Genomic DNA, 23,211 nt, shown 5'->3' with positions numbered 1-23,211 from the left:
GACACTATTCCCTCATCAAGGTCGTCGATGAAGATGTTGAACACGACCAGACCCAGCACTGACCCCTGGGGAACACCGCTAGTCACAGGTCTCCAGCCGGACTCTGTGCCACTGATCACCACCCTCTGAGCTCAGCCAGTCAGCCAGTTCTCAACCCACCTTACTGTCCACTCCTCTATCCCACACTTTCGCAGCTTTGCTAGCAGAATGTCATGGGAGACAGTATCAAAAGCCTTGCTAAAATCAAGGTAGATGACATCCACTGCTCTCCCCCCATCTACCCAGCTGGTGATGCCATCATAGAAGGCAACGAGGTTAGTCAAGCACAACTTTCCCTTGGTGAATCCATGCTGACTACTCCTCATAACATTCTTCTCTTCTGATTGCTTGGAGATGGCCTCCAGAACAAGCTGTTCCAACACCTTTCCAGGGACAGAGGTGAGACTGACTGGCCTGTAGTTTCCCAGATCCTTGTGGTGGTTTTACTCGGGTGGGCAGCCGAGCTCCACCACAACCACTTTCTCACTCCCCCTCCTCAAAGAGGGAACGGGGAGAAAATACGATGAAAAGGGCTCAAGGGTTGAGATAAGGATGAGGAGATCGTGCAGTAATTATTGTGATGGGCAAAACAGACTCAGCATAGGGAGACAGTAAGATTTATTGCCTATTACTAACAAGCTAGAGAAGCGAGGAACAAAGGAAAGAAACCAAAAGCACCTTCCCCCCCATTCACCCTCTTCCACCTCCTTCCCCCAAGTTGTGCAAGGGATCGCGGGAATGGGGGTTTTGGTCAATCTATAGCACTTCTTCTCTGCCGCTCCTTCTTGGTCACTCTTGTCCCCTGTGCTGCGGGGTCCCTCCCATGGGATGCAGTCCTTGGTGAACTGATCCAGTGTGGACTTCCCACAGGCAGCAGCTCTTCAAGAACTGCTCCAGATATGGGTCTGTACCACAGGGTCCATCCCTCAGGAGCAAACTGCTCCAACCTGGATCCCCCACGGGCAGCAGCTCCTGCCAGGTCACCTGCTCCTGCATGGTGTCCTCTCCACGGGCTACAGGTCCAGCCCGGAATCTGCTCCGGCAGGGGTCTTCTACAGGCCGCAGCCTCCATCAGTGTAGGTCCACCTGCTCCACGGGCTGCAGCATGGAACCCTGCTCCACCATGGTACTCCATGGGCTGCAGGGGGATAGCCTGCTTCACCATGGTCCTCACCACAGGCCGCAGGGGGCTTCTGCTCTGACGCCTGGAGCACCTCTCCCCCTCCTTCTTCACTGACCTTGGCGCCTGCAAGGCTGTTCCTCACTCGTCTCACTCTCCCAGCTGCTGTGTGGCGCAGCGTTTTTTTTTTTCCGACTTAAATATGCTCTCACAGAGGCGCAAAACAACATCACTTGTTGGCTCAGCTCTGATCAGCAGTGGGGCCCTTACCAAACATGGGGCAGCTTCTAGATCCTTTTCACAGAAGCCACCCCTATGGCCCCCTGCTACCAAAGCCTTGCCACGTAAACCCACTACAATCCTCCTTCTTGAAGACTGGAGTGACATTGGCTATCCTCCAGTCTTCAGGCACCTCTCCTGCTCTCCAGAACCTTTCAAGGATGATAGAGAGTGGTTCGGCGATCACCTCTGCCAACTCCCTTAGCACACGTGGATGCATCCCGTTGGGGCCCATGGATTTGTGTGCGTTGAGCCCACTCAGACGCTCCCGAACCAGTCCCTCATCAACCATGGGGGAGCCCTCCATTTCCCAGACCCTTTCTCCTCCCTCCAGGGTCGAGAAGTCCTTGGGGGGGGGGGGGGGGGGGGGGGGGAGTCCTTGAAGCAAAGACTGAAGCAAAGAAAACATTCAGTATCTCTGCCTTCTCGGCGTCTCCCGTTACCAGGACACCCCCCTCGTTCAGCAAGGGACCCGCATTATCCCTAGTCTTCCTTTTACTGTTTACATACTTAAAAAAAACCCTTCTTATTATCCTTTATCTCTTTTGCAAGAAACAGAACCTGCTTCAGGCCTAGAGTCACAGGTGGATGTGACATGTCACTGAGTTTTTAATACTCATTTTTACACTGTTCCTTGCCTCTTCTGCCATCATGTGGCCAGCGAAAAGAATGAACGCAAAGAAGCCATTGGAGACGCATTGATTTACCCCTCTCAGATTTATTCCACCTTTGATGGGTAATACAGACTTATCAAGATTGCTTGAAATATAGGTCTTGTTAACCTGACCACTTTATAACTCATTTAGTAAAACAAATCGCCACTTACTCCATTTCTTACCTTTGAAAAATGTCTTAAAAACACATACAGTGGTACCCTAGTACATGGGGAGGGAGAAGGAAGCAGTTCATCATTTATTGGCTGAAAGGATTGAAAGAGCTGGATTATAAAAACTGACCCGATATCATTAGAGCAAACAACCTGTTCCGCAACAAATATCCACATCAGACTGCAATTGCCAAGAAGTCCTGTTTCTACAAATAAAGCTTTGCTGCTCACAAGATGCTTAGGAAGAACTTAGTCCACTTGGGAAGCGGGGAAGAGGGGGAACGTAACACTAAAGAAACCTCTCTCCCCTCCCCATTTTATTATTGAAGTGGCTAAATTAAGTTGAACACCTATGAGAAAATGTGTCTGCTACATTCATGGTGGATAATTTTCCCCCAAACACATGACACAATCACCTTGAGGACTGTGCTGGCTTGGAGGTGGCTCAGAGGAGGAGTTTGGTTGCTGACGACCACAGCTCTTGGCAGCCCCACACCGCTCAGCGGGAGGCAAAGATACCATAACCACGTTCCTCACCAGAAAGGCACAGGTATCACTATAATTGTCAATACAGTTTGGTCAGTTCTCCCTTGTGCTAGCCATAGTCCTGCATGCTCCACCTCAGGGCAGCAGCGGATTTTTGGCTTGCAGCTGATAAAAACGGAGATCCCCTGCACAGAGGAAGGTAAAGCTGATCTCAGTGACTAAGGGATGGGTTCTGCATGAACCCAAATATTTTTCCCCTCTTATTCTCAGGGAACACAGGGAGACAATAGCAGCTCAGGAACCCTCAACAGGTTTTGAAATACTCACCAGGCTCTTTTGTCCCATCCTGTGTCAATTAACAGAGGCTGATTTTGTCACGACCTCTCCCCCCATGCTCCAGGCCACGTCTTCACCCAGAAGTACAAGGTGGAACAACCCTGGAGCATCTGAGAGGGGTTGTGTGAGAAGCGTACATAACCACAGGGGGCTGCTACTTCAACAAGATTAATGAATACTTTCAAAATTTCATACTCGAGTTACGCTGGCATAACTGGCATCTAAGGAGAAGCTATAAACTAAGTGGTAAAGAAAGTAACAGAAGTAATGTATACTGAAGGCTGCTTGAGGAACCCACTGGCTCAGCCTAGAGGAAAACTCAAGCTCCTGCCCATGCCTGAGGCTGCCATCCACAAGCCTTGTGAGAACAGGACCTGACAGAAGCCAGCTCGCTCCAAGCCTGCTGCCACCTGGCTCAGGTTTCACTTCCTTACGTATCCTCTGATCAACAGCTTCCTGAGCCTTGGCTCTGAAACCCCTTTCAACTCCTGATGGCTGACTGCAGCAATGGCTCACTGCAGACAGGGCATGCTGCAGAAGACAGCATAAGGTAGCTCAGTCCCTAGGAACAGAAGCTTTTAAGAGTGCCTCTTAAGACTGCCTCCTAGCACTTGGATCTATACATTCAGTATTTAGATTAAGTGAGGGCAGCAGGTTTAGCACATGTGCATCTGCACTGCACTTCTACCTCAGGCATAACAGCATTTTGCTTGCACAGGAAACCCAGGAGTGAACAGGACCAGCCCTGTTTTAACATCCAGTCAGAGCAGAGTGGATATCCCCAAAGATAAGGAAGAACAGAAAAATAAAACCTAAAATCCCCTCTTGGTTTTACAACTTCAATTTTTCCAGTGATATGGGATTTATTTTTGTTCCTTACACTATGGTTGTTCAGTGTGCCAAACTCTCCAATTTATCCTCCCTACCACCACGAGTTGAAAGGCACCTCTGTGTTTATTACCTTCATATATAGAAAAATCTGGTGGAAAAGAGTCAGCCTCATCCAGCAGACAGTGTAAAGATGCCCTAAGACAAATTCCTTCTTCAGAAAAGATGAAAGAGTAAGCACGGTGAGAAATCTGTCAGTAAACACTGCAGCTGTTGAGCCTTGACTCTCAATGTAAGCATGGTGCAACAGGCAGAAAGAACACCAGACAGCATTACATTACTGAGGTCAAGAAAACATGGGAAATACATCCCCCATCCAACACAGCCATCTCTCCTTCGCAACATGCAGATGTCACTACTTCCCCCTTTCCTTCTACCCTAAGCCTTTTCAGAAATACCCTAACTACAAGAGCTTCCCTTTCCAGGCCACCCGTCAAGCAGCACGGATTGTATCACTGCCTGTTATAAGGGTATGCAGTATGCTTAAGAGGAAAGAGTTCACTGATACATGCCAACAGCCCTCAGTTTGAGTAGTGGCACTTCCATCAAAATAAGGATTTTTTTTTTTCCCTAGAGACAAAAAAATTTCTCTAGAAGTTGTAAAGTCCGGCCTGGGGTGAGACGAGACCCCAGGTATATCCATTCTGCTCTGCTATGCCAAAAAAAAAAAAAAGAAATGGCAGCTGACAGAAAAGGCTGAACAATAGAGAGAAATATATTTCAGATCCTGAAGGCACTTGATTAGAGGAGCACTTCACATCAATAGGTGCTGGGAGCACTTCTCACAGCGTGATTAACCCCGATTCACTGCAGCTGAGACAAACTGGCTGGCTGGAAAGACCCGGCTGGGTGCCCAGATAGCAAGAGCTGAACCTGCTTGGACAAAGGCAGAATGCAGTCCCATAAAGCTCCCATAACCTTTGGCTTCCACCTGCTCCCTCTCCCAGGCAGGCAGAGAGAACTGCTCTGAGAGGGTGGAGGTGTCTGAGGTACGCGCAACGTCTTCATCGTGGTGACACAGCAGCACAGAGCTCTGCCTCCCCGCGGTGGGTGGCCAGCGCTAGGCTTGCAGTCCCAGTAAGCGCGCGGTGTTCAGCACATCGTCTCTCGTCAGGTAGCAGCCACAGAGCTGGCGGTACCCTGTGAACGCTTCCCGCCCGTGCAGGACGCGCCAGTTGTCTATGAAGAGTGCCTGCAAGGGAAGAGGAGAGGCTGTCAGGACGAGGGTGACCACCGCAGCTGAGCCAGGACCCGCTGATGCGACAGGTCCTGGAGCTGGAGATCCCCAGAGCCTGGAAGAGCAGGCAGGGACACACCACAGACTGCGCAGCCTTCCCATTCAGCGCTGTAACCTCCCCATTCAGCATGAAACTGTACACAGATGTCTGATATGATCTAGTACAGCTGTAGTACCTGAAGCCAGCAGCTCGGCTCTGCTGCTAACCACAGGTTAAAACAGGTCAGCTAGCAAAGTATTTCTGGGTCATTTCTTTGCTTTTGTGCTGCAGAGGTTGGGCAATTGTGCACCAGTAACGGAAACTGGCCATCTTCAGCCTCCAACATGTCACTTTTCCCCAGGCATCCTTGAGAACAGTGAGCTGTAGGGGCTCTTTGACGTGAACATCTTCACTCTTTCATGTCTGGGGCCCTAGGTTCAGGCTGAATCTAGACCCACCTAGACCCTGTAGGAATAAAAACCCTTTCAAGCAGGCACAGCTGGTGGAAGAAGCCTCTAAGTCTGTGAATGAAGCTCTAGCACTTCAAGCTCTTCCAAAACTGCACCCAGCATCGGCCTTTCATACTCAGGGCAGAGCTTTTCCCTTTTAGTCCCAAGACGTGCTAAGGCATTTCTGGGACAGTGAAGAGAGCTCAGGTCTCCTGTGATCTGCTGGCATTGTAAGGATTCAGATATAACCTCAGAACAGAAGTAAATTCAGCTTTCCACGTGCCTTTTACTTTTCCATTAAAAGAAGATTTTCTGCTTCTGGAACAAGTCAGAGGCCAAAGAGTAAGTGCTCCCAGCCCCCCTGCTTCCAAGGGTCCTCATTCAGTGACTGAAAATATCTTCCTCCTCTCACCCGGTCTGGGCTAACTGTCCTCTGAGGCTGAGTTTGAATCAATTACTTCTACTTTGCCTGGAAGCTAATATTGTTTCACAAAAGTAAGAACACACATGCAACAGATGCCATTACTGGAATACAAGGCACCTTAAAACAGCTGTAAAGAGGGAAATTTCAGCACAGGGTTTGCCTGAAGCATTTACCTATGTGGCAACATCCAGAAGAGCACCCGGCCTCCCTGCCCGTACCAAACACATGTGAGCCTCCGAGTCCTACCTTGCCTGGCTTCAGTTTGACCCACAGCTCATTTTCTGGTCTCCTGAGCTCGGCGGTGAGTGTGCGGTGAGCAGTGTACCAGCGATGTACAACATCGTAAGGCACAGTGTTGATGACTGCACGATCGTAGTTATTGTATCTGGAGGTAAAGAAGACAGAAAAAAGACTGCTTATGTGGCCCCAAGAGTAAAGTGCAGCAAGGTGTTCCCGTAGGGAACCTCTGAAGAGGCAGCTTAGCCAGCATTTAAGGGAGGCTACGAGATGAGTAGGCAGGTTATGCTGCAAGTGCAGGACTTTTGGGAGACTACACAACATGTGGATCAAGGGAGAGTTTGCTGCCACCACAGTTTTTGCTGTTTTTCATGGAAAGCTGCCACATGCTATCTCAGTGTTGGGGAAGGAAAAGTGGGAATTAAAGAGAAGCCCATCAGCAGCAAGGTATATTGAAAACTTATTTCCTCACGAGAAACGAAGCCCACACAATCTAGCAGCTTGCTGTCTGGTCGGCCAGAAGCTCCATGCTATTAAGGAAAGGCCAGGCTCTAAACAGAGGCAAGCTGCTCACTTGGATAAGGGGGCACTAGTGCCAGCAGCTCGCACTAGCTGGTGCTACAGACACAGCAAAGGATGAGACTGGTTTTTTTAGCATAAAAGTGCAAAATAGTGCTGGATGACCTCCTGTGCTAAGCCAAGATGGAATTTCAAAAAGAAGCCCAAGCTACCTTTTAGAAGGGGACCGCCCTGTGTTCTCCTCGTCCCTTGCATGCCAAGCTAGCTTTCAGAGACTTTTTGAGGAGAGCTGAATCCCACTGCCTCTCAAATGAAGTAACATGAGCTTGGACACTTCACATGGGGCAGGATCAGGGTCACTCCAGGGAGGCTCTAACGACTGGCAGTAGGATGGGCATTTGCTCATACCCAGATCTAACGGTGCTGCTCCTACAAAACACACACAGTGGCAAGAATGTGTGAAGCCAAGCCCTTGAACTAGTCCTGACTGGGGCAGAGGGCACGGAGCTAAAGGTAACAGGAGCTAAAAACAAAGCCCAGCAGTGATGCCCATCTTTGTATCAGTGGTTCTGACACTTCCTCAAAAGCAGCATTACAAAACCCAGGAGGAAACACATGGTGCTTTTGTGGTTTCACCCCGTCCATCAAACATACGTTGGTTTTCTGCCTAAATTTTCTTCTGAAAACCACTACATTTTGACAGAACCCTATCCCTGTATGCACAAGGCCTCCCTCACACTGATGTTACCTGATCAGATAAAGTTCGTTGTTCCAGGGATAGACGTTGAGGACTGGCCCAACTCCGATCATGTGGTTGTGACAATCTCCCACGTTCTCGACGTACTCGTGCTTTAGTGGCACCTTGCTTAGCAGCTCAAATTGATCGGGGGCTTGCCGGAGAACCTGCTCCGCCGCGTAGAAGCCGTCCACCAGCAGCGTCCGCCCGCCCGTCCCCTCGTGCTTGAGGCAGTGAAACACTTGGATGCTGCAGGGGTGAGAGAATCCAGAGCACAAAAGAAAAGACCTCAGGCGTCTCTCCTGTGGAGAGCATGTGCTTCCCCAGACCCAGACTAATGTAGACTGATGCATCTGCCGGTTATGACAGGCTTATCTGTACTCTCCTGCATTTCACTAAGACCTGCTAAGGAATGGAGACTGCCCAGCCAGCAGCAGCTCTGCCTGATGTTTCTTCAGCTCTCATACATTTGGACTTCTGAGAAGAGGGCTACTGCCTACACCATCTCCGAGATCAAACTATGCGAGCTGGGAGACTTCAAGTGGTGCAGGCACGTGTCTGCCAAGGTCCATCTGGCCAGCAGGATGGAGAGGTTCAAAAGCATAAAACTAACTTCCCGAGAACATCTCCGAACAAGAGGGCAGCTGAAGACATGCTGGTGGTACTACTGAGGTCTCCAGCAACTACAAGGGGAACTCAGGATGACTCTCACACAAAGGCACATAAATCAGGGTCTCTCACAGGTAATCAGGATAAGCCCCCTGAGTCGACATGTTAAAGACCTCTCGGGAAGCCTGGAGCAGGGGAGTCCTGAACAAGAAACCTACCTACAGGGGCACTGCCTCCCTAGCAGGAAGCTGTCCAATTCAGCTAAACAGCTTTTGCTCTTTTACTTTTCTGAAGATTCTTTCTTTCCCTTCATCCAAGCCTATTAGATCTTGCATTCTCAGAAACAAACACCCAGGAGCTGCCTTGAGCCGCGCACTGCCAGTTTTCATGGTGTACCAAGTTCACCTGTCAGAAAGATGAATGCAACCTTTTTGGGCAGAACTTCATCTCCTGATCTCCTTTGAGGCCTCTTAACCCAGTCCCACAGCAAGTGATGTGGCACGAGCTCCCAGTTCCAGCCTCACCGGCACCTTTTCACCTTGGCTCAACGAACCCTTAAAACCACAGAAGATTCAGAATAATTTCAGTCAGTCAGTCCACAAGGACGGGAGCTGAGGATGCCCAAGCCCTCGTGGCTCTGCTCCTTGAAGGCAACCACCTGTGCAGCCTGGAGCACTGAGAAAGTCTCTTTTGAAGGCAGGCTCTTTGCTGCCCATTGAGTGAGATAATGCTGCAGTCTTTCCCATGTCTTGAGGGGTTCCTCTCCTCTACCCTTTACAAAAAGGTAACTCGAGACCTGTCAGATTTAGCTGATTTCACCCAAAGCAGTAGAGAAAGCAGACATTCAAATGAACAAATCTTTCTTGAAAAAAAACACCTCCTTTCCTCTAGAAGCAGGTCAAAGACAGTTTAAAGCGTTTCAGAATAAGTCTGAAGCAGTCTGAGCAGAAAGGATTTCTGGTGGAGATGGGGGCTCAGGAAAGCAAGAAATTCATGTTCTTCCTGCACAACTAAGGTTTTGCAGGATTACAAGCATTAGTAGTTAGCCCTACTAGCCTGGTCCACACCGTCATTGTTTACTGCAGATGAGAATATACCTACCTGAAAGAAAGGGAACCTTTCCAAGTAGAAAATAAAGGTATGGAAATAGCTAATGAGCTCTATAGTTCTCACACTGAGCAGCTTAATCAAAGTGTATCTGTAGGCTGAAGCTCTGATTACTAGTTACTTCAGCATTTGACTTTGGGGAGATTTTGTGAGCTCCTAAAACAAGTCAGGCAAGCAGGTAACTGCAGGCCATGAAAGCACATGGGCTCTACGAACAGTTGGCTGTTCACTGAAAACACAGGAGCCAACTAGATCAGTCTTGAAAGACGTGGCAGGATTTAAGTTTTATGTATCTACTTCTAGCACACTAAAAACTGCTTACCTTGCTTCTGGCACCTAGCTGCTTCAGAACAAAAGCTACCACCCCCAAAAGCTTTGTGCTAGGTTGGGCATGGGCAACCAGGGTGCCTCCTTGGGTAGTACGACCCTTCCTGGTCTGAAGGGCTGCTCTGAAATCCATATGCAGGCAGTAGATCGCACCCCTGGGCCTTCCTCTACTTTTCCAGCTCTGCCTCACAGACCCTGCCCATTAAGATGCTTAGCAACTTAACGGCCTCACTTGGGAAGAACTAATCCTGCCCTAGGGCAGGAGGTGTAGACTAGATGGCTTCTCCTAGCCTTTGTATTGCTACTTCCATATGAAGTCACAGTACTTCCATCAGTTCTCCCCCAGGGCCATTTCCTTGATTCTTTTCTTCATTGAGATGAAAGCAGACACATAGAAAAATGAAGGTAGAAATTAAGCCTCCAGCACTTTAGTGGGAATCATGATCAGGGCTGCTGCCCTTCTTTCTCCAACCAGGTATAAAACTTGCAGCCAGGAGGCTATATTGGAAAAGCAGTTTGCAAACTAGCATTTGGGAAACAACTGTAGCTACAAACTTTTTTTTTTTTTTTTTTAAAGCACAGACAGGTGTGAACTTTGAAGGGCTGCAGAAGCCTGGTTTCTGACTACCTACAGGGCTGCACTATTGCCAAGATGCAAATCCCAACCAGTTTGAAGCAGAGCGACCACACAGGGCATACGTGAGGACAGCACGTACATCTGGCACCACTCACGCAGCTTGGGAGGGCAGAGACAGCTGCTGCAGGCTGTGCAGAGGCGAGCTGCTCCCTCCTTCCCCAGAGGCTACCACTAAAGCTCTGCCAGTAAAACAGACAGTGCTGATGTGGGTGAGGAGGGCTACTTAAACCACAGCAAGTGCCAAGGAGCAGCCAGCCAGGTAACAGCCAACTCCTGCACTGCCTGCATTCTGGAAGACCTTGGAGTTCCAAGCACAGGAAAGACTACAGACTACCCCACTCCAGAGGAATCATGCAGGATCCAGAATTACTGTGCGACTAGTACCACTAAATCCCATCAGCAGAGCTGGAGACGCTGAAGTCTAAACTGCATCACCGTGAATCACGCCTGCCTTCTGCGCTGTGTGTGTGGAGCAGCAGCAGCAGCACGTACCCGCAGGGCTCCTGGAAATAGGTTGTGTCGGTGTGCCGATCCAGAGCCAGCTTGGTGTAGGCAGTGTCTCCCCGGGAGAAGTCGGAGGTGAAGTACCACATTCTGCCATAAATGGTCTCCCTGCAAGAGAGGTGGGCAGTTATCAGAGTGCTGCAGGGATCAGTGTCGAGGTAAAACAGATCCTCTCTTCCACTTGAGGTTACTCCCCGTTATCTTACACACAGCATGTACAGAGTGAATTCAAACAGCAAAGCACGCCAAGTTAACAGGATTCACACTGTCAAAGAGATGGTGCTTCTAATGCCTCCTTCTACTATTCAATTTCTTTCCTCCTTCAGAAGACTGATGGCAATAAGTCTCCTCCTCCTCCACAAATACACAACTTCACTCTGAAGATCAGCCCATCAAACCAAGGAAGCACTGAGCAACGTTAGGAGTTACCAGAGCACAGGTTTGTACTTTGTTGTACAGGTCTGTACCCTTGCTTGTACCCACCTAGAGCACTATCCCCATCTCTGTTCATAAGATATTCCGTTTTCACCCACCTCCCCCTACAATGTGCATGGCAGGAAATACGGAGAAGGCAAAGACCTGGTAGCAACAAACACTACTCGGGGGCTACAGGAAGAGGTTAAGAATCTGGAGAAGAATGTTGGCTGGATGTTCCTCGAGACCTTTATTTCTATTTGGAGTGGCTATTCATCAATAGAAATCCATCCTCTTCTAATGGACCATGGCAAGTTTAGCGGTTTGTGCAGCTTGGATAAAACTCAAAACTCAAACCCAGGCTTGCCATGCTGTTGGTGTGTTTTAAACACAGAAGAAATGTTTCCCAGTATTTTTCTTTAGCGAGAGCTACGAATTGTTTTTGATCTCCCTGGCTCCCAGGGCCAGGGCTGACCTCCTAACCTTTCAAGTCATAACAGGAAATGTCTCTCCTTGCAAAGCTCAAGTCTTCCCAGACAGGCTACTTCCCTCAGTCACTCCTCTCTGTGCACAGTCCCACTATCACAAAAGTCATCGTATGCTCCTGAGGCAGCTCTATAACCTAGTGACTCCAGGCCTCCCCACAAAAAGAGGCCAGATCCCACAGTGCAGTGCCGCATCTCAGTTCACGTGGACTGGCCAGGGACTGTACATGACCCGGACCCTTCATCTGCAAACCAGGCCATACTGCACAATACATAGGATATGAGGGCAGCACCTTTCCAAAGAAAAAGGAAGCGACAGCCTCCCATTCATGGCTCATCTACAAAGCTGTCTGTGGCCTTCCTGGGGCAGCCCCAGTTACCTGATTAAGCTGATCCTTTCTGCTAAGATTTGCGTGTCCTCTTTGGTGGGAGTGACATTCTCAACAAAAGCGATCCCATACAGCAGGAAGTTTTGCAGGAACTCCTTCAGCCCCTCGTCCGTCTCCAGGAAGCTCCGGCAGTCGACGGATGGGACCTGGGCTTGGCGGTAGATTTCTGCGTTCCAGAGGATCCGCGGGTGCATGACCCGCTGCTTCTGCCCCTCGTAGCTGTTCTTCACCAGCCACTCCAGCCCGTACCGCGTAACGTGCCCATCCGGCCCTGTGGCAAATGAGCAGGGTCACAGTCGCTGCAATCGCACCGAACAGACAGAGAGATCACAGCCACTGCAACCATCAATCTAGGACAATCCCCTTCTAATTTTGCCTAATGACAGACTCTTTTGAACCTTGATGAAAGTTTAAGTATTACCTGGTTTAGGCCACGAGTCCTACAGGTATTGTCAACAACTCCAAATCCAGGCCTAAGCATTTCTACTTCAGTGGTTTTGTTTTCTAGTGACAGGACACTGAAGAAGAAGCACTGATGACAATCCCACAAACGAGGGTACAATAAATGAAAGTAAATTGCAGCAGAACAAAGAAAGCAGCCGGGAAGCAGAGGAGAAAGGACACAAGATGTGAATTCTAATCAGAGACACCAGTTCAAGTAGGACAGGGTAAGGAAAAGAAAGTCAACCATTTCTTGACTGATCTCTTCAGTATCTGCACGGCTCCCACACTCAAACAAACCAATAAACTACCCAGACACTGGAGATGCACTCAAGAGGGGAGGGAGGAGGTAAGGGGGAGAAGAAAACCAGACATAAGTAAGGCTGAGTTGTGTTTACAGCAACAGCCCTGCTCAGAAGAGCAGTGTTTAAGATCTGCTTAGAGCTACATCTCCTCCCAAAACAGCTCCTGATTTAGAGATAAGGTTTTCTAGGAGAGGGCAGCCTTAAGAGCAGGATCTATCAACCAGCCTCCTTCCAAACAGGGCTGGTGGTCCATGAAAGATGGGCGTTTTGATACTCACACGTGAGGAAGAGTGTGGTCTCATCCACTCGGACAGCCTTGGGTTTGATTCCCAGGTCCACGCTAGCTGTGTCCAAGCTGCGCTGGTTCGTCTTGGCGTTGTAGCAGGAAGCTGAGCGGCAGTGGTCCCGCAGCCAGACGAAATCGAAGCGCATCAGTGTGTTCGCATACCTGAGCTCTGCAAAGGGAGATGGGCACAGAAGATGCTCTGGTGTGAACAATGAGAAAGAAAACATAACAGGAGAACCCACAAGTTACGATCCCACTTCTAGGGGATGCAGAGGCTGTTAGACTTAGCACCTCTTTGTGCAACTGAAGCTAGCTTTTCACTTGAAGACCATGCAAAATACTGAAGAAATTAAGAATATCACTGTCAGTGATCTTGCCATGGTCTCTCCTCTTACCAAGTCCACAGGCAGCCTCATCCTGCAACAGCGAGAAGAAGCGTGGCTAACAAACACTGGCCATGTATTTATGTCTATCTTCTCTCTTCAACAAGTAAATTTGGAGCTGCCCAGCAGCTGCTGCACACAACAAGGTTCCCTCTCTCCCTCCCATGTAGGTGCAGACCCCATCACACCAATACAGATAAGAATCAACCAACTAATCACATCGACATGCAAACTAAACACACATTAGACAACACCATGACCTCAGCACAGAGCTTTGATACCCGTTCATCACTGCTACAAAGCCTCAACTCCTTGTTCCCTCCTGGGACAGCCCAAAGGCCTTCAGAGGGGGGTCAGAGCCAGCATGGACAACAGAAGAGCCCTTCCTGCTCTACTGCTGCTCAGCTTTGAGATCCAAGTATCCGAGGGATGAAACAACAACATCCTTTCTCAGGGGGTGACTACGTTGGATAAAACACTCGGCAATTCCCTTTAGAGATATGCTTACAAGGGATTCCACAGTACCAATGCCTTCTGACCAGCCTCAGCAGACATCACCAGGCTGATGCTGGGTATCTGCAGGTACCAAACGAAGCAGACCATGGAGAAATGTGCTTCGGTTGCTAAGTTGTCTCGAAAAACCAGAGGACGAAGCAGCATTAGACTGAATTTATAACTGGCTTGCTTACATTAAGGCATACATTGCTTGCTTTTCCTTAAGCTGTCTCACAGTGAGGGATGCCTGGCATCAAAAAGCCTTTCGTGCTCATGCCATCCAGCCACACAAACAGGCTGCTTACGAAACTGCTCTGAACTACTGTGTTTCACACACTGTTGTTTTAAGGAAAACCTGCAAGCGGGGGCAAGGCAGAGAGCTGGGGACACACCGAACAAGCCACCCCACTTGCAAGTCACAGCCCCGAGCATTACACAGCGAACAACTGACGGACAGGGCAAGATTCAGATGCAGTCAGAGTTCAGGAATCGCTTGATTTCTCAGTTATCATTGCTTCGTTTCTCATAAAAGACTTAATGCCAGCAGACAAACCTGCTCCATCCTGCCTTTGGGAATTCCTAAAGGGAACGTAAAACGCAGACTCCAGCACGCACCCCTCTAAAAAACCATGACCTGTTTCAGAAGAGAATCACTACTGGGAAACAAGGTCAGGAAGACCTCGCTCCCCTCCCCAGGAAGCTCAGAAGCAGGCTCAAAACCACACACCTACCCAGGTGATCGCCGTGCAGCTGCCAGGCACAGCTCAGGGACTCCGGGGCTGTGTGATGGCAGCGAGCCGCAGCAGCGGGGACGGTCCTTGTGCTGCGGGGCAGCCCCAGCGAGCCATGCCCAGCGCGTCCACTCCGCCAGCACGGCAGGCCCAGCAGGCATGCCAGCCTCCGGCACCACATCCTGAGGACGAGAAGGAGAACAAGGTGAGACAGCTGTGCTGCTGTGACTGGTGGCATCACACAGACCACGCGGTGATCTCTGCAAAATTTCAGTCAGCTGCAGCGGATACTTCTGTAGACATCACCAACACCCAGGAGGGCTGTGAAGCTGGCAAGTGAAAGCTGGCTGCCCTTAAAAACTGGGTGCAATGGAAGCAGCAAGGAATTAACCATTAGGGGAGTGATGACTTTTTTAAAACAAATAAGCGAATCCAATCCAAGCACACCAGTTGGAAACAGAAGGAGAACAGAGAAGGGCATCTGACTTATTTTGTGACCACCCTAATCTCCAGCAGAAAAATAGTCCTGAGAAGAAGTAAATGAGATCTCAGGATTTATCACTTCCAGAAGAGACAGCTGTGTGTTCTTTACAAAACACTGGCAAAACCTCATCTGCTGCAGGTCTCGTGCCCTCGTTGGCCTTCCCAATACGAATTTCCCCTTCCTGGACAGAGTTGACCAGGGAAGCAGAGAAAATCGACCTTGGTTATGGTTACAGAAGCAAGAACTAGAGGAATCCAGTAATTAGGTCAGTTCTAGAAAAAGTATGCAAAACAATGAGGAGGAGGAGGAGAAAGATCTCTTTCTGCCAAAGGGCACAGCCAGCATGGAAGAGGAACCAGCCACAGTTAACTTTTGACCAGAGATGAGAAGGTGACTTCCCACAGGCTGGTTTGTAACACTTCAGTGCAATCAAAAGGCAAAAACCCTGCAAGTTTTAAGATGTGAAACCACACTAAATGCTCTGTCACGTGTTCATTAAGTTCCAGAGGACAGGTCTAAACCCAGCAGGATTTCAACAACGCTTTGATCTGAAGCACGTAGAAATGCAGTATCACTGGACAAGACGCAGGCACAGGAAAAATTTCTTATCCCAGTTTTCTGACTGCCCTTCACTTTCTACCTGAAGAGCACAGACTGGTGCCTCAGCTGTCCGACCTGCTTCTCCCCTTCATAGCTGACTTACTGCAGAGATATCAAAAGTTAGTAAGAACAGTAAAATCGGCACAGAAGTGGCATACTCACAGAAAACAATTTGCTGAGTAGGAAATAAATAGACTGAGAACTCTAGGAAAAAAAAAAAAAAGAAAGTGGAAATGTTTTTATCAAGATAATGCAGTTTGAGAGCAATATGCAAACCACTGTGTTCTGCAAGGTGCTTGGCCGCAGTCTGCACAAGTCACTAACAGCTTTAGAGCTGCAGAAAGAAGATTCTGATTTCTGTGCCTGCTGAAGTGCAATATTCCCACCTAAGTGGACTGCTGGGAACCTGGCCGTGCTGCAAATCAGCTGGATTTGGGTTGGATTTGATACACAAACTTAATAACTAAGTGAAGGAAATTTGCAAGAGGAGCTAGGCAATCAGGAGTTATCTGGTGGTTATTGGGTTTACAAAGTTCAAAGAAATGATTTAACTCACCAAGCCACGAGTTACCACTCACAAAGCTCAAGACCACGCTTCATGAAAGAAAAAAAACAAGGGAAGACTCGCTCCTTTTTGGCTTTTGGATCTCAAGAATATCCACTAACTTAGAGGGGATAAAAAGAAGCAGGCGTGTGCAAATAAGCTTCCTATCTCCTCACGCAGGACCGCGCAGGACACAAAGCTGATAGGAAAAGCTCATCTATAAATCCATTTAGAAAGTGGCCTCCGCCTGGGGCAGCTCCAGCCATAGTTATCTTTCTGCACATGTTCTTTTTATCTCTGTCTTCTTCCAGTATCAAAACTTACCAGAGGATAAACACAGGTAAAATGGTAAGTGACCCAGATATTTAATCTAATCAATGAGACCTCTCGCTTCTCTGCTGTTCTTGCTGGAAGCAGACACCACAAACAGCTCAGAGAAGCCATAAATTAAATCTTTCCAAAAGACATTAAAACTAAGAGGAGCTGAACACACACACACAAATCTACATAATTAGAGAGAATTTACATTTTGTCTTTGAGCTTGTTTAACCAAAGCTAACAGCTCTCTCCTGACTGAAATCAGTTATGTGAACAGTTCACTCTTTCTCCCACTCCTCCTGTTCACCTCATGTCTACACTTCTGATCTTTATGTTGTCCACATCACACACACCTCACCTGGACACCAGTGAAATGCACCAGCTGCAAGGTTTCAAGACCAAATTTCCCTTTAAATCCATAATGAATGATCATCAGGAGGAAGAAGACAGTAAACTACCCTTCATGTAAAGGCAAACTGACTTTCAAAAGGGTGAGATCTTCAATTTCCAACTCTGCCCCTCTGTCAAAGCAAGACAAGGTCCTGTGCAGACACTGTACGGAGCATCGTGCTTGCCTCATCTTATCCGAGACTCCATCACCTGGTGAATGAGTAGAGGTGACAGGCTGAGCAGGTAGCACAGAGCTGCAGGAAAGGCAGAAAACTTGAATATATTGTGATTTGAAGAACACTGTAAGGCTCCTGAGAGCGTGAAGACGAGAAACATGCTGGGAGAGGAGGAGGAAGGAAGAGCCTCACAAGGGGCTCATTAGTCCAGGAGACTTTCCTCCCAGTCCCTCAGTAGTCTGCTCACTGCCAATGCAAGAAGCATTCGGAGTAACCAATTGTGCTGTTTAAAGCTCTTGGAAAAAAAAGCCACAATTCCCATTTTGAGAAATAAAAACATACCAAGTTGAACAAAATTAGTAACCAAGTATTTCCCATCTATCTATATATATATGGAAGGAGGAAGAACTCTAATCTGTGGACTTCATCCAGCCTTTAGCAAAAACCTTCCCAGAGCATCGTGAGAGCGGCCCGCTGGTGTTCAGCAAGCCACTCTGCTGCTGTAACTGCTGGAGCTGTGAACAGACCTGTTTCATCACTCTGTGACAGCATGCCCAGCCTGTTTTTCAAGCTTATTTGGCATCCGAAAAAATTATCTATTTTCCATTAAGCATTTCAAAACGTCCAGTCTCTCAGTATAAAGCAAAGTTTTCTGATCTGTAAGAAATGCACAGATTTCAATAGCACAAAAACCCTTACACACTTGGCTCGTTTTTTAATCTTTCATTTCTAGTAGCTTTGGAGGAGGCACCCAAACACCACGCAGTGCCAATGCATGAGCGACGGCAGCCTTCGAAAAGGGGACACTGACAAAAAGGGGGGCTGCTGCCCCAGAACCAGCTGAGGGACGTGAACTAACCCAAGCGATGAACCCCTGCGGCGGGTCAAGTCCCCTGGAACAGGAGTCTCACACACACAGACGCTTCTTTGTCAGCAGAGCTTAAGGTTTAACAGCCCAAACTGGCATAGCTTACCTATTAATTACAAAAGAAACAAAAGGCAGATTGGCTGTCCCCTGCTGAGAAAGGCTCCTTCCTCCCCCGGCAGGCCTGCGCTGCTGTGGCAGACAGCTATATTAGATCTCAGCTGTCAGGTATCAGATTCCCCTTCCAGCCCTTCCCAGCAACAGAAAATTTTCAATTAAATTAAGCAGCCTAATGAAGACATCACAGACACTGCCAGCTTCGCAGCTACTTCATTTTCCTAGAAGTAAAAATCAATTACCCGCTCCCCCCAGGTTCAGCACCAACCGCCGGACTCCAGACCCCTTCCTTACTGCACCTTCTCCACCTACCTCGAAGGCAAAGCCTCCCGCAGGGCTCTAAAGCTTTTCTGCGGCACGGGAGCCAGCCCCTGCGGTGTGACCCCAGTAGGGACGCACGCTTACGGGGGTGAACTGCTATTAAATCATTCCCTTTGACTTCTCTGGGCCCTGAGCGGGGCCAGGCAGCGCTCCCAGGCAGGGAGGGGATGCCATTGGGAAGGGAAGGGGAGAAAGCAGCTCTGCTGTGAGGCACGGCTGGCTGCCAGCCTTCGTTACCTGGGCCTGGGCGAGCTACAGGAGGGCGCAGAGCCAGGGCCCGGTGTCCGAGGGGCCGTGCTGGGGGGTGCCCCCGCTCCTGCCTGGGCCGCCCCCGGTGGGCATCGCTCCTCCGCTGCGGGGCTGGGCGGCTGCTGGGGCTGGGCCTGCTGTCTTGCTGGGGGGGACAGAGAAAAGGATGAAATTAAACCAAAGCACCCTGCCGAAATTACACCAAAAAAAAGCTATTGAAATTATACCAAAGCACCCTGCCGAAATTACACAGAAACCCTGCTGAAATTAAACCCCAAAGCCCTACAGAAATTAAACCCCCCCCCAAAAAAAAAACCTACTGAAATTAAACCTAAACCCAGCCTAAATTAAACCGAATCACCGTACTGAAATTAAACCTTAAACCTGCTAAAGTTACACCAAAAAAAACCCTACTGAAATTAAGCCAAAACACCCTGCAGACATTAAGTCAAAAAAACTTCCGAAATTAAACCCAAAACCCTGCTGAAATTAAACCAGGAAAAAAAAAACCTACTGAAATTAAACCAAAAAAAAATCACTACTGAAATTAAACCTAAACCCTGCTGAAACTAAACCAAAACACCCTGCTGAAATCAAACCTAAAACTTGCTGAAATTAAACCAAAAACCCTCCCGAAATTAAACCGAAAACCCTGCTGAAATCAAACCTAAACCCTCCTGAAATTGAACCAAAGCAACTTGCCGAAATTAAACCACGATACCCCGCTGAAACCAAACCCAAACCCTGCTGAAATTAAACCCCAAGCCTGCCGAAATTAAACCCAAAACACCCTGCCGAAACCGAACCCAAACCCTGCCGAAATCACACCAAGACACCCCGCCGGAATCAATCCCCAACCCTGCCGGGGTCACACCGAAGCACCCTCCCGCACCGACCCCCAAACCCCGCGGAAATTCCCCCAAAACGCCCCCCGGCCCCCCCCCGGCCCGCACCCGCCGCCAGGCGCCGCCGCAGCCCCGGCCCCGCCCCCCGCTCCCGAGGCGGGGCCAGGCCACCGAGAGGAGGGAGGCCGCGGCTAGAGCGCCGCCCGCCATCGAGGCCTGGGAGGTCTGAGAGCGCCGCCCTAGAGACGGGCGGGCGGCTATAGAGAGGCCATAGAGCTGGCGGAAGAAGGGCAGAGCGCCGCCAGCCGGGGAGGGGGGAGGAGCTTCACTTGGCTCAGCCTAGAGCGCCCACAGAGACCATAGAGAGGCGCGCTGCCGCATAGAAAGTCGCGGGGAGGGGCGTGGCGCATGCGCACAGCGGCTGCTCACGGCCGCCATCTTGTGGGGGGACGGGGGCGGTGGGGTGTTCCTGGGCCCGGCGTTTTGGGGCGAAACGCCGAGGTTTTGGCGCACAGGAGCCCGGGGCCGCGTGTGGGGCCGCCGCGGGTCGCGGGGTGCGGGCCTCGGGAGCTGTATCTGGAGGGGGGGGCTCGGGGGTGGCGCTGGGGGCATGGGGGAGCCATCATAGACATAGGGGTATTGTAGATGTGGTGGTGGTGCTGGGACCCCTCAGGCACATACAGGTGTTACAGACATGGTGGTTCTGTAACCCGTCATAGACATAGAGGTATTACAGACGTGGTGGTGCTGTGACCTGTCATAGACATAGAGATATTATAGATGTGGTGGTGCTGTGACCCCTCAGATATATACAGGTATAGATATGGTGGTGCTGTAACTTGTTATAGACATACAGGTATATATATGGTGGTGCGTCGTAGACATGCAGGTATAGGTATGGTGGTGCTGTAACCTGTCGTAGGCATACAGGTATTATAGACATAGACATACAGGTATTATAGACGTGGTGCTGTAACCCGTCACAGACACACAAACACAGATATGGTGGTTCTGTAAGCCATCATAGACAGAAATATTATAGAATCGTAGAATCATCAAGGTTGGAAAAGAGCTTCAAGATCATCTGGACCAACCATCCCCCTACTACCAATGTCACCCACTAAACCATGTCCCTAAGCACCACGGGTATGGTGGTGCTGTAACCCGTCATAGGCATACAGGTATTACAGACGTGGTGGTGCTGTAGGCAGGAGGTGGTCCTCCCCCTGCTCATCCTATCAGCAATTATCCCCCTGATCCTCTTCCTGCAGGTGCTCTGGGGGCCTTGGCTGGAGAGTCCAGGACATCTCTTAGCTGGGGACAACCTGCAGTGGCAGCGGTGCTGATGGCAGAACCTCCCCAGCGCCGACAAACCCTGCTGTAATGGATTGCGCCCTGAGAGTGCTGATCCCAGGCATCGCCGCCGTGCTCTGCCATGATTTCCGCATGTGGTTTTCCAAAATTCACGCCTCCCGAGTCCTCGATGTTGCCGTGCTGCCGCTGAGCGGTCGCATGTCGCCACAGCTCTGTTTTTCGAGCGTGTTTATTCAGGAAAGGGGTGGGGGAGGCGCCTGGAACAGGCAGAGGAGCTGGCGGGGATCTGCTGCTTCCCAAAAGCTTGGTGCAGCTCCCAGAGGAGATAAACAAGTTAGTCACTCGGTGAGCTCACGGCAGAGGCATCTCGGCCTCCATGAGAATTTGTCGCCGGCCTTTCCTGGGCTGCTGTGTGCCCAGAGGAGGGGGAGAGGTTGGGGATTTGGGTGGTGGCAGATCCCTGCGGTGTGTGCTGGCTGCACTCAGGATCAGGACGTCCTGGGGGAGTTTCTCTCAAGGAGTGAGCACGGTCTGGAGCTCACCAGGCTTCGTGGTCCCGCCTGAGGACGTGCCCAAGCCACGTGGCCTGGGCGCGGAGGGTCTCGGGTGCTGGGAAAGAAAGTGCCTGGGAGCTTTCTGGGGATTTCCCAGCGAGAGTCGGGAGCTGGGAATTTTCTCTTTCCCCCCCCACCCCCTTTCCTCCAGCGATGCCTCTCGCTCGCATGCTCCTGCTGGGGTCACGAGCGGGTTTTAAAAAAAGCAGCAGCCCACACAATGCTCTTCCCTTCCCCGGCCGGGTGCTGGTGACGAGATAGCACATCCGGCCCCGAGGGGACAGAATTAGCCCTCTGCATGGGAAAGGCCCTGCCAGTCCTGGCCGCCAGCTCCAGCGCCGCGGGGCTCCGGGGTCAGCAGCGCGTCGCTGCTCCGCATCCTACAGATGTATCCTCCGCTGGGCTCGCTCGCTCCCCTCTGGTGGCTCGTGCTCGCGGGATTTCTCGGAGGTCAGGCTGCTGGTGCTGATGCCGAGCGGTGTTTTCCTCGGCGTGCAGGGCGCAGGCGGGTTTATCGCTGCACGTGGCCTCGCACCGGCGAAATCTGGGGGATATTTCCGCAGGTCAGGACAGGGAAATCGCGGTTTTACAGGAAACGCGGCAGTTTCCATGTGAGCTGCAGGAACAAAGGATGGCTGAGCAGATAGGGGATATTCCTGGAAGTGGCTTTTAGGACAAAAATACTGAAAAATGCCAGTGTGGGTGTAGGAACTGGTTAATTCGAATGCAGAGCCGCCCAACCTGAACGTCACCGTCCAGCCCAGGTCAACCCAGTACCACTAAAAGAGCGCAGCTCAGCCAAAGTGGTGCAGCCCAGCCCACCTCAACCCAACCCCAAATGAGTGACCCAACGCAGCCCAACCCACAATGAATGACCCGACACAACCCAACCTAAGCCAACCCAACCCAACAAAAAGCATCACAACACAGCAACATCCAGGGAAGTCCAGAGGACCTTCTAGAAAGGTTGAGGAGAGCAGGGTCCGTGGGCTGTTGCCACAAAGCCGCAGTGAGACCAAACCAGCCTCTACCCACCAGGACTTCCCTTCTGAACTGTCTGGGAACAGGGGACAGCGGGCTGTGTTCGGGATGCGAGAGTCCAGGTGGACTTCGTGGCGCCTGCGGGGGCGATCTGCCCACCGCTCCATCGCGGCTTCTCCCCCAGGCCAAGCTCCCGCTCCCCAGGAACGCACCGCGTACCGATGGAAACCCAAATGCTTAGTTACTTGGCTTATTCAATTTTTTATTCTATGTATTTATTTATTTAAAGTCAGTTTAATTCCCCTCCCCTCCCCCCCTTTTTTTTTATTTTTTTTTAATTTTTTGGTTATTCGAAGGAAGGAAGGAAGCCCAGGCTCGGATGTTTGTTTGTTCTCCCCTGGCCGATGTTCCCTTGGTCGCGCTCCAGCGGCCGATAAACTGGCAGGGAAGCGGAGCGCGGAGCACGGCGGGGCCTGGGAAAGGCCGGGACCCCGCTTCCCCTGCCCCGACGTCACGGTTGCTCTCCGATTAGCTTGGCCTGGGGCTGCCAGCTGCCTTCGCTCCCTCGGCTCCTCCGCGCGGCTTGTCGCCGCGGCCCCGTGGTGGGGACCCGGACCAGGAGGACGCTGCTGGGGTGCCCGGAGCTGGCAGGGATGGAGCGGGAAGTGCTGGGACCCCACAAGTGCTCCCGGGACCTTTCTCGGGGCAGCAGGGCGATGTCTGCGAGGAGAGCGTCTCCCCGCTGTCTCAGCCTTGCCTCTGAGCCCCGTGGTGCGGCTGGGAC

At 50.5% G+C, this 23,211-nt stretch overlaps 1 protein-coding gene across 4 annotated transcripts; it reads right to left on the bottom strand.

Moving 5' to 3' along the window:
* Positions 1-2,136: 2,136 nt before the first annotated feature.
* On the bottom strand, positions 2,137-19,746 carry TMLHE (trimethyllysine hydroxylase, epsilon). Of its 4 annotated transcripts, none has more exons than XM_035541703.2 (9): positions 19,687-19,746; positions 18,722-18,878; positions 14,670-14,851; positions 13,053-13,229; positions 12,020-12,299; positions 10,729-10,848; positions 7,569-7,805; positions 6,311-6,449; positions 2,137-5,166 (listed from the first exon to the last, which is right to left on the bottom strand). In XM_035541703.2, exons 3-9 carry the CDS (start codon positions 14,848-14,850, stop codon positions 5,035-5,037), a joined length of 1,266 nt encoding a protein of 421 aa, XP_035397596.1. In that variant the 5' UTR covers position 14,851; positions 18,722-18,878; positions 19,687-19,746; the 3' UTR covers positions 2,137-5,034. The 4 variants fall into 4 exon arrangements, with proteins under 4 accessions (XP_035397596.1, XP_050569352.1, XP_035397597.1 ...); XM_050713395.1 differs by lacking the exon at positions 19,687-19,746 and adding an exon at positions 19,630-19,661; XM_035541704.1 differs by lacking the exons at positions 18,722-18,878; positions 19,687-19,746 and adding an exon at positions 18,156-18,230.
* Positions 19,747-23,211: the final 3,465 nt, after the last annotated feature.

This window comes from Cygnus atratus, chromosome 13 (assembly GCF_013377495.2).
Source record: "Cygnus atratus isolate AKBS03 ecotype Queensland, Australia chromosome 13, CAtr_DNAZoo_HiC_assembly, whole genome shotgun sequence".
Taxonomy (NCBI): domain Eukaryota; kingdom Metazoa; phylum Chordata; class Aves; order Anseriformes; family Anatidae; genus Cygnus; species Cygnus atratus.
Note: the sequence above shows the minus strand (reverse complement) of the source record. Positions and strands in the feature narration are given on the sequence as shown.